The 11776-nt window shown below is 43.4% G+C and overlaps 1 protein-coding gene across 1 annotated transcript; it reads left to right on the plus strand.

Moving 5' to 3' along the window:
* Positions 1-6128: 6128 nt before the first annotated feature.
* LOC136764872 (uncharacterized) lies at positions 6129-11025 on the plus strand. The gene is made up of 4 exons (XM_066719232.1): positions 6129-6980; positions 7291-7512; positions 7817-8092; positions 8730-11025. Exons 1-4 carry the CDS (start codon positions 6548-6550, stop codon positions 9572-9574), a joined length of 1776 nt encoding a protein of 591 aa, XP_066575329.1. The 5' UTR covers positions 6129-6547; the 3' UTR covers positions 9575-11025.
* The last annotated feature ends 751 nt before the right edge of the window (positions 11026-11776 follow it).

The following is an 11776-nucleotide window of genomic DNA, read 5'->3' on the forward strand; positions in this document are numbered from 1 at the left end:
TTCCCCTCTGTTCCTGAGGCTTCACTTTGTGAAGTCTTGCATTCTCTTTAGAGTCATTTTTGAGCACTTTCCTATCTTTGGAACTACTTGTGTTTTGACCTTTGCCTTCTCGTTCTCGACTACCTCTGTTGGATCTCCCTGTCTAGCCTGCTTGCCCAATTGACTAACCCCTGGACTGTTCTTGTTTTTGCCTTTTGGCTATCCCCTTGTTGGATCGTTTGCCTTTCTCCCATCTAATTAGTGAGCCTGCAATTGGATCCTTCATCCTTGTCCCTGAGATCGCTACATCCAGGTGTTTACACACTGGGATGCTGGATCATTTTGCAATTAAAGTTCTTTTGAGAGTTGCAGAGGTGAAACAAGTTCAAACAGTTGCTCCATCCATGCGTCAGACACCCACATGGGTCAAGTCTTAAACTGACTCAGTTCTGAATTCTGGATGAACAGCAGCAATAGGATGATCACTGACTGCAAATACCCAAGGATGGCAGCCTGCTCTGGTTCTCCACACAGCAACCTGAGGAAGGAAGAGACGCAAGAAACAAGGAGCTGGCGGCCATCTTTCACTGTCACAGAGGGGCTAAGGAGTCTCTCAATTAACCTCACACAAGTGTTCAAACTCCTGATAGGTGCTTACAAGGATGGTGCTGGCCCACCAGACACACCTGACAAGGTGCTGAAAAGGATGCCTTCAGGATCAACTAGGAAGCAGGACTGAAGATGGGAAGCTCTTATTTTTGATGTGCAGAACTGGGGGAGTATGGAACAAGTTATCCAACCTTACATCCAAAGAATTCCCTTGGAGTGTTTATGATTAATGAGCTGAGAGCATCTTTATATTAATATACACAGGCCACATTAACATGATCTCTTCAGGAGAACAAGAATGTAATGGACTATAACAAAAGAGAGGAGAAATAAATTAACCAGACCACCACCACCACGGAAGGGGGTAATATTATGTGAAAAGTGTGCAGGAGCCACACAGTTGAGAAGGGAAATTTAAAAGACGTTGGAGGAATCTTGGGCCCTTTGTCCAGCAGTGAATGGACACAGGTTGCTCATGACTTCAGATGCCCTGCAGTGTTTTATGGTTTATCCCAGCCCTTAGTGGAGAAGGGCTACTGTGGTGTTGGATATCAGATCATCCTGAACAACTGAACCAATCAGAGTTGAGTGCAATGCTCATCATTAAGTGACTGCACTTTGTGTGCTTTTTCATAACACTGTTCTGAGTAATTTACCAGAATTCATCACAGATTTACACCCAAAGCTTCCCCTTCCAAGAAATGGAAAACACAGAAACTAAGAATTTCAATATCTTCCCTTTACCAAGAACAACAATCTATTAACTTTGTGCCAGTTTTTATTATTACAGTGTTGCACAATTGCTAAGACACATTTCTTGAAACCTTCACCCAAAACAAAATTTTGAAACTACATTCACAAAACCCCTGACTCTTCTGACAAAATCAAACAATTGCCTCAAACCCATTTAATCTATGTTCAAAATCAAACAATGCTTTCAGATCATACACACAGCCATTCAATATATAAACACTACAGAGTATTCATCAGACACTGCATAAAAAAATGGAGAACACAGGGTCCAGGGCATGTAGTTACAGAAAAAAAAAGATTATTGTATATAGTAAATCCATTTTGCAATTAAAAAAAAAAGTATAGTAATCACAACTTAGTACAGTGAATATATTGTATACAGTAAGTACTGCAAGTAATACAGTATTGAATGTCTGTATATTCAGCACTTCAAAAATACAGTAGTCTAACTGCAAAAGCCCAAAGAACAAAAAAAAACCTAAATGAAAAGCATATTACAGTACACTCAAAAATGTTGTGCAAGTCAATGAGAGATTCATTCTGCCTCAGCATCTTGTCTTTGTGCTGGGTCCGTTGTCAACGTTGTCCCTTGCCAGGCAACGGGGGAAAAACCCTCTGGTGTGCCGGATCCAGCCATAGGGGTGTGCAATACCGCAAAATTTGGGTTCGATCTGATACCAAGTAATACAGGGCCAGATTCGCTGATATTGGTACCGATACTTTTTATTATAAAAAGTGGCTTATGTACTTTCATGATTTATGCATCATCAATAGGTTAAATCTGAATACATTTTCATGATCACTAAATGATTTGCAGTCATTGTAAGGTGAGTGGTAGAATTTCTACCTGCCACCTGTGAGACTGTAAAAAAGTGCTACATAAATGAATGAAGCCAGTTTTTTTTTTTTTTTTTGCTATCCACTGGTAGTTACTTAATCACATGCATGTTAAAACACAGGACAGTTTTTAAAGGCAAACAAGAAAATATATATTTTGTATTATTGTAATTTGCAGGTACAGATGACACAATGACTCCCATGTATTTCTTGGTAAGCTTGATTACAGAGGGGGATGTTTGCTTATTCTTTTTCCACCAAAGTAGTGGGTCTTGATCCCGTGGAATTACTTTCTCTTCTGAGAACCGACGTATTTCAATTAAGACATAAGTGCCAGTGGTGCGAGGCTGCTGGGATGCAAGCACTTTTGCTGCAGGTGGGGTTGAAGCAGCCCCTGCAGGGAAGCTTGAGTAAGTCACAGGAGCCATTACTGAGACAGAGCTTGAGGCAGAGCTTGAGTTAGGTTCAGAAGCTGACACTGAAGTGGCTGAGGTCTGGTTCACTAACTTCATTTCAGGGATGAGTCACCCTTTCATGGGTTCAACATTTGCTATGTCGCAGAATCCAAGGTTTTTAAATCTTGTGTCCATAAATAGTTTCAATACCTCTGAAACAACGCTGGCATTGCACTGACAGCTCAGCAGCTAGTTTGTTACCTTTGCGCTCATAAGATGCAGTTGCTCTCAGAAGTAGTGACATGAGGGGAATCACTTTTGAAACTGAAACATGGTTTTCAGTTGATATCTCTCCTGTTACTTCTTGAAAGGGTCTCAGGGCATCAATGGAGAGACTGATCATGGACCAATCTTCCTCACTTAAGCACAGTGAGCTCTTCCCAAGAAGACAGAGGACTGTGGTTACAGCTTCCTTCTGCTCACATATTCTCTCAAACATATAGAACACAGAGTCCCACCTTGTTTCAACTGATTGTATAAATTTGTGTTCTGGAAACTTCAGCGGTTTCTGAATTTCTTTGAGCCTCTCTGCTGCTCTTCTGCCATGGTGAAGGAAAGCTACTATAGCACTGCATCTCTGCTAGATGTGAAGTAAATCAGGAAGAGCCTTAATTGAGTCTTTTACCACTCAATTTACACTGTGTGCAAAACATGGATAATGCGCCCAACCTGCTTTGTGCACTGCAGAAACCATGTTGGCACCATTATCTGTGACTACAGCCTGAACTTTGTCAGTTATGCCCCATTCATCAGTGATTCTTTTTAATTCTGAGCAAATGTTGTCAGCGCTGTGTTGCAAAACTTGAGGTTTCTAGGACATATGCTTGCATTTGCCAGTTCTCATCAATAACATGGCATGAGACAGTTAAATACGCTTCGTGGCTTTTGATGTCCACATGTCTGTTGTGAGTACAACACTGTTTGCACCATCCAGGGATTTCTTCACTTTTGAGGTGCATTCTTCATACATTGCTACTACTTTCCTTCGCATTAAACTTTTCCTACTTGGAATTTTGTAGCGTGGATCAAGTGTCTTAACAAAATTCCTAAAACCACAGAGAGAGGTTGAAGATACTTTACAATCATTTCTGCAAGGCTTCTTGTAATATCTAGAGTTCTTGGGGAATCACCTATGCGAAATAACAAAATAATTATTTCTAGACCCTATGACAGACTACATGTAGCCATATTTCAGGTTTGAGGTATATATTTTTCCAATTCCATTAAAATAAGTTATTTAGATAAGTTTCAATGGGTTTAAAATATTATCTGAATGTCTGACTATAGTCTATATTTAATCAGTCCGCTAAAGTAACAGCTAATGATGACCAATTACAGTTAGTAATTAATGTATGTAACATTAATTTTACATTAACCAATGCTGAAGATCTGATTTGACTAAAATATTAATTTCACTATATATACCTTGCCTCTCTGAAAAGACTGTGCCAGTGAACTCTGTGTCGGGGGTCTGTCTGAGACATTTCCCTCCTCCCTTTTCTGTTGCAGCTCAGATTTCTCTTTCTCGTGGGTTTTCATATGTTTAAACAAATTGATGGTGTTGCCACAGTAGCGAACAACCTTCCTACATACACCGCAGTTCGCAATGTTTTCATTTACAGCTGTAAAATAGTTCCACATGATGCTCCTCTTTTGTTCAGCCATGGCATTTATTCATGCGATGAATGTAGGCCTATGTGTTGGATTGGTGGTTGGTGCCAGTAGTCAGGGTGCACGACGCATATGTTCGTTGTTTGAGTCCACGGTCACAAGCAACAGCAATGGAGCTGGAGAAGCACTTAAGATGTGTTCACGACGAGTGACAGGTCTACTCTTTAATTAAATGGGTACAACCTAAAAGAGGGAAACTGATACTGGTATCGATCCTATTGACTCTAGAATCGATCTTCAAAAATTAGATGTAGTATCTGTAGTATCGATATTTTGGGATCGATCTGCCCACCCCTAGAAATCATAGATCTTTGACCCTTCCTGAGTTGTGCTCAAAGGGCACTCTGTACACTTGCTTCAAGTGTACCGTGTTGCAGAGGACACGGTCAAAAATGCTGACACTGTTGATTCCTTCAAAGTTTACACTGTGTTCAACAACTCTTTGCTGTATTTCACACAGTCAGATGGCATTATTTTGAAGGGCCATATCAACATTGAGAGCCTCTTGCTGTTGGGAGAACATTGTCCTTCCACCCTCATGTGGCAATCTTGCAATTCTACAAAAAGGGAAAATGCACTTACAAACGTATACACACAGTAAAAATAGTAATGGACATTACTTCTATATGTAAAATATTGTATGGTAAGAAAGGTTCTCTTTTTGTCCCCAGTCCCCTTTCTATTGACAAAGTGATGTAGTGAATCAAATGTATAGAGTAAACTTTCAGTTACCAAAATAAAAAGAAACAATTACCTGTTCTCTTCTCTGATGTCTTGATTATGGTGGCCACAGAGAATCTGCTTAAATTGGGTTGTACTCTTTGTCCTGCTTCCCTCATTGCTATTGCATGAACAAGAACATGGTCAATCACAGTTGCCCAGATTTAACCTGAAATTACTGTTCTTGGTCTTGCTCTTGCTCTTCCTCATCCTCATACTCTTCTTCTTCTTCCACCACCTATTACACATACTCTTCCACCTCTGCCTCTCACATTGTTTCCATTCGAACTGGCTTATATACTGTACAATTAGTTTGATCACATCATTAGAAACAAGTGTGAACAATTTTGAGTCATTATGTGTAAACAATGTCTTGGCACTACAACAACTGTGTTGTAGTTGTGTTTACCTTTTGCTGCCTGTGTTTACCATTTTGCCACACAAGTGCATCACAGTGCAAAATGTGTGAGTGAGAATGTGTTTAGAGTTTTGCAAAAAGAGTGGATGAGATTTGCAAATGGTGTCTAACTACCTGAACTTGTGGTTTTGCCAAAAGAGTGATAGATTGAAATGGGTTTTGGCCACTGAGCATTTGGTTCAGAGAATGGGGTTTAGTGTTTTAGCAATTCAGAAAAACTGTAATAGTAGCAAATGTCAAAATAATGTCACCATGAGATGACTGCACATTATGACATCAGACTCCTGAGTGGTTCAATAATAATAATAATAATAATAATAATAATAATAATAATAATAATACTTACTATAGTAACTTCATGGAAGTGAACATATATGTTATAATACTAGTTACTCTAAATTACAATATACCAGACACTTTAAACTGAAATCATTATTATTATTGATTATCTGTCAAAAGTATTACATTATATATCAAGTGGATATGAGGAACTACACCACATGAGTAGGTATTTGCGGGTATTATTTGTATCAGCACAGATGAACTTTCTGATTTGCAGAAACACCGAAGTGATGGACAGGTCTCTAGTGCAATGGGCGTGCTTACTATAAAGATTTCGGGATTCTGATTGGGTATTCGTGTTTTATTTTCGTAGAGCTGGAAGATGGTTGGCTTGCCACCACGTCAGTCAAGGCGGAAGGCGGAAAGGTTGCTGGTGGAGAGCAGGAAATGCAGAGACAATGTAAACAGTGGCGACCGAACAGCGTGGGCTCTTTTGAACTGAAGGAGGCATCAAGTGAAATAAGACTAGTGCAACTGGAACAGCATGTGGCACCGCTGTGTTGGCCACTCATATATTTACAAACACCACAACGTCTGTCCTGTATGTTAAAAGCTGGGAGGAACACACAGAAGTTGGACTGGCCGGGTGTATTCTGGCCACACTTATAACGGACTGCCGTGACTTAAATGGGGGGGTTGTTTGCAATATACACAGCGCATAATTGCAGCGCATAACGTACATCCGGGACACTACAGTAAGGAATCACAGCAACCCCTCTTCTTGTGAAATCGGCTGTGCAGTCAGGGGTTAAAAAAAAGAAGCATGGGTCCTGTGAAAAAAAGAAAGTCCCTCAGTCTTGCGGAAAAAGTGAAAATAATCCATTCCCTTACCCGCGGGGAAAACACGCTAGAGGAGGTGGAGAGAGAGTACAGCCTCCCGAGGACCAGCGTGTACTCCATACTGCGGAACCGGGCGAACACTCTCCGGCAGGTCGAGCGAGGCTGCGGCCGGGGGGCCAAGCGCGTCCGCAGGGCGGCGTTCGGCGAGGTGGACCGGGCGCTGCTGCAGTGGTACAGGGGGCCGCGATGCGAAAGCGCGCCGCTGACCTCCACGCTTCTGCGGGAGAAAGCCAAGCAGCTCGCCGCCACGTTGGGCTACGAGAAATTTCGTTGCAGTTTTGGTTGGCTTGAGAGCTGGAAGAAAAGGCACGACGTGACACTAAAGCCACCCAGAGGTGACCCCCACCAAGCAGAAGGTACACACATTGTAGACACACTTGGTCCGTTCCAGGTTTGTGTCCGAAAAATATGTCCTTGGGATATGATAGACAATATAATCCCACCAGAATCTCCGCTTCTTCCAAAACGACATGCATCAAAGCAAGATCATCAATTGCTGTTCTGTTGTCAGGCCAAATATTCATACATTCCAGGTTGCCAGTTAGATTAAACATCTTGCCTTCATAATATGAATTGATTGATTAAATATGGTGTCTTCTTAGAAATGAATAATGAATGAAAGGATTTGCAGTTTTCCTAAAGCGCCTGTGTGTTCTGTTCCCCCAGGCCCTGAGCACTGGGTGTTTGAGCTGGGCCCGGCGCAGGAGCCCCAGACTCCCAGAGGCCCCGGCAGCCCTGAGGCCTGTCAGCCAGCGCCCGCTCTCCTGCGTGGGCCTGTGTGCGGAGAGGCCAGCCTGGCCACCAAGGAGGAGGAGGAGGCGGTGCTGCAGTGTGAGCCGAGAGGAGAGCCCCCCTCCCACAGCGCCCCTGCGGCACACTGCCAGGAAGGTGAGCTGGGGGCACGGGGACCGGAGAGAGAGGGGGGTTCTCAGACTGCCATCATTATATTCAATCGCATAAAATCAAGTGTTGATTTGTCTCTAATGCACACTGCCAGGGAGAGGGGGGAGGAAGTGTGTAAGAATATGGGTGATGCATTTCCAGGCTACAGAGATTGACCTCTGACCCCACAATCCAAGGCCAACCAGCCAGTCACGGTTCAGCTCATGTCAACCAGTCAACCCCGAAGAGGCAACGGTTGGCATCTGCATGTATTCGATTGGTTAATTAATTACATTTGTTGTTTACACAGGGACGCCCTCTCTCTCGATTGGACGGGAGCAGGCTGCACACATGGAAAACAAGGACGCGCCGCTGCTCGCTGCCTTCGGGGCAGTGGGAGAAGACTCTGAGTTGCGGGCCCCCCTGGTTAAGAGGGAGGAGGATGGGGACTGCAGGGACCCTGTGGGGCCTCTGCACGGGGAGCCCAGCGCTCACTGCCATGGGTCAGCTGGGGTGAAACGGGAGAGCGAGGGCGTGCAGTGTGGGGCTGCCTGGGCTGCTGGGTCTGTGAGCTCCAGGGTAGCAGGTGAGCAAATTTGTAGTGTTTGCTGTGTCAATGTTTGAGTGATAAGAATTGAAACAGAACAAGGCGTTTTGGCTGCGTTGCATATTGATTTAGAAAAACACAATAATGCATATTTTTGGTAAGGTTCATGAGTGGTATACTGAAACTATTTTACACACGACCTCAAAATATAAGATAACCATTTACTGATCCTAACGAGGTGCAACAGCAGTGGTCAGGGGATGGGGTGGGTTTGTGATCCCCCCTGAAAAAAATAAAAATGATTTAATAGCCAATCAGAGCCATGTGGATGTATTTGTTGATCGTGATTATCCCTATTGCTATTGTCATCTTTAAGACCTGGGCTGCATTTCAGTTGTGCCATTTGCTATTCCTGTAAGCAATCAGGTTCAGTCAGGCTGCAGATTTTAAATTGCATTAAACTCCTGATCCTGTGCTGATCCCCCCACTCTGCTCTCTTGCTGTCCATTACTGTCTACAGTGCACCTGTGTGTATTGCTCTTCTGTATCGCCTGTTCTGGCAGTGTTATTCCACAGCATCTTTGCGGTGGAAACAGATATCACTGGAATCCTAATTCAGCTGCAATTGTAATGGCATTGTAACTGACCTCAGACACACTGCTCTCCCCTTCATCAGATCATCAGTCAGCGCCCGGGCAGCGTCAGGCCAGGAATCCCCACCCAAACAAGGAGGAGGAGCAAGCGGTTGGCTTGTCGTCTCCCAGCCAATCAAGATGGGACGATGCTCAGGGTGCGTGGAAACCTACAGAGGGGGCAGCACTGCAGTACACAGCAGCCACCTCGTCCTCCAGCTCCTCCCAGCGCAGACAGGGAAGTCTCTCGTCTGCGTTTCCCAGCACAGCCAGCAGCTCCCTCTCTCCTGGCACTGGTTCCAGCGCCGACATGAAGATTCACGTTGCCTCTGCTCCTGGACAGCAGGATCAGCCTCCTGCGCTAAACCCCAGGGCCAGATCCAGCTCCAGACAGGCCGCACGCCCCCCTGAACTGAAAAACACAGTCCCCAACACCAGATACCCGCCGCACCTTCCTGAAGTGCACAATACAGCCTTCTCCTCTGACCCTAACTCCCACCCAGAGTCCCCCAGCGCATCGCCCCCTCCCACTGCCCCTGGCTCCAGGCTGACCCCCGTAGGACACAGCACAGCCTCCTTGCTCTCAAGCATCCTGGCTGGACAGCAGCAGACGCAACAGCTGCTCCAGCAGTCGGTGGACGTGTTGGCGGCCATGGGTGCTGCGCTGTCCTCCCTGGCCCGAGATGTGCACAGGTACGTGGATCACATCTCCACCAGGGCTGCAAATGCTCCCGCCACTGGGATCCCAGCATGCACTTCTGTGGCTGCCCACCGAGATGCACCACTTCCTACACTCCCTATACCAACCAATGACACCTATAGCACCCCAACTCACTCCATCCACAACCCGGGCGTGGAACGGAGAGCTTGCTGGAATGGGGAATTATAGACTGGAGAACATGATAGGAGAGAGCTGGACACTACAGTGCAATACAGGACTGAACAGTACAGGACTGGATACTGCAGTGCAATACAGGACAGGACTGAATACTACAATACAATATAGGTCTGGAAACTACAGTGCAATACAGGACTGGACACTGCAGTACAGAAGCTATAAAACCTATTCTGAACAACAAGAATATTGGTCTGCCTTTTTGTTATTTTTCTGTGTATATTTCTGAAGATTATTTTTACCTAAGAAGTGTTGGGAGCTGCTAGTCTTAATGGAGTGCAGATGTACTGGTTGCTATCAAATGCTTAAGACTGAACACAAAAATACAATGAATTATGATATTCCCTAATGCCGGAACAGTGATTGTCAGCGCAGGTCTTGGATACAGTTCTGTGCTAGAACGGAAGATTTATGACCAAAAGCCCATCTGTTCTGACCTGGTCACTACAGGATCATAGTTTAAAGGCTTTTGTAAATGCTGTTATAAGTATATTAAAAACAACAACAATAATCGCTGAAATTCAGTTAATCAGGCCTGTTTATTTTTGTTAAGCGAGATAAATGTGATTGTCTGTATCAACAGGCCTAAATGTGAGCCTTTGCCATCTACCTTTGACTCTATCGCTTTCTTTTCCAGTGTCGGACACTAAGACGGCAGCAGAGGTTAATGTACTTGACAAATTACTTAAAGATAAACTGCCTCACTGTTATAAAACCTATGCTGTAACTTCAAATTAAATATTTAACACGGTTGTCAACTGCCTGCTGGATGTAAAAAATATATATATATATATATTTGGGGATTCAAACAGATTTAAATTTTAAACTGCTATTATATGGACTTCATTTTATTTGAAAACTTGTAATCCCTTTAACACAGTGCTCCCATTCTCTCCACAGACAGTTTATTTTAACTTCCAAATGTTTGTTTTTCTTTATTTAAATGAAATCTCAGATAAAACGCACAATGTGCATGTCAAAAGGACCTCAATACATGACCAGCCTGCTGTATTCCAGTGTTCACTTCAGATTCAGAATATTGCTGACCCGTGTGTGTGTATACATTCATATATTAGGGAGTTGCTTTGGGAAGATAAGAAACCATGCTCAAAGCACTGGGGCAGATTCCTCTTGAGATTTTGCAGTCTTGTTTTGTAATACACACATCTCTGCCTAAGACTGGCCGAGTCAGACAGCTGCTCTCACTGAATACATCTCTGTGAACCACCGTCTCTGATCCATTGCTGCCAGGTGGCGGTCAGAGAATTGGAATGAACTTGATTGAAATTGTGCTACTGATTCCAACTCTGATGTTGAAAAGAGAATAAAATGTACCAATGGGAAACAGGTTAATCAGGAATTGCTGTTTTATTAACTTCATATTGAGTTAAACACCTGCTGCTGCTGTATACAATTTGTCACTGGATTAAATAGTTTTGCCTTAATGCTTGTGTCTCTCCCTTGTGTCTGTGGTCAGATATAGCAATTTCCATGCAATGTTTTTGAGAGTAAGAGGGATACACGCCTCTGAGCACCTCTGAGATATGACAAAAAATATACCCCTCGGCTCAAACATTTATTTAGATTTAACATTTAGATTTAGATTAAACATTTATTTAAAAGCTATATATTTTGTGATAGATTTAAGATTTAAGCTAAATATGTGAAAGTTAAATGTTTATATAGTTAGCCGCAGACCAGTCAGGGTGCCCATGCTGACCCCTGTCCACTGCTGAAAGCGCCTACAATGGGCACGTGAGCATCAGAACTGGACCATGGAGCAATGGAAGAAGGTGGCCTGGTCTGATGAATCACAAGTTCAAGGTGTTGACTTGGCCTCCAAATTCCCCAGATCTCAATGTACATATACAGTGAAGGAAAAAAGTATTTGATCCCCTGCTGATTTTGTACGTTTGCCCACTGACAAAGAAATTATCAGTCTATAATTTTAATGGTAGGTGTATTTTAACATTGAGAGACAGAATAACATCAAAAAAATCCAGAAAAACACATTTCAAAAAAGTTATAAATTGATTTGCATGTTAATGAGTGAAGTAAGTATTTGATCCCCTATCAATCAGCAAGATTTCTGGCTCCCAGGTGTCTTTTATACAGGTAACGAGCAGAGATTAGGAGCACTCTCTTAAAGGGAGTGCTCCTAATCTCAGCTCATTACCTGTATAAAAGACACCTGTC

Source organism: Amia ocellicauda, chromosome 12, assembly GCF_036373705.1.
Source record: "Amia ocellicauda isolate fAmiCal2 chromosome 12, fAmiCal2.hap1, whole genome shotgun sequence".
Taxonomy (NCBI): Eukaryota; Metazoa; Chordata; class Actinopteri; order Amiiformes; family Amiidae; genus Amia; species Amia ocellicauda.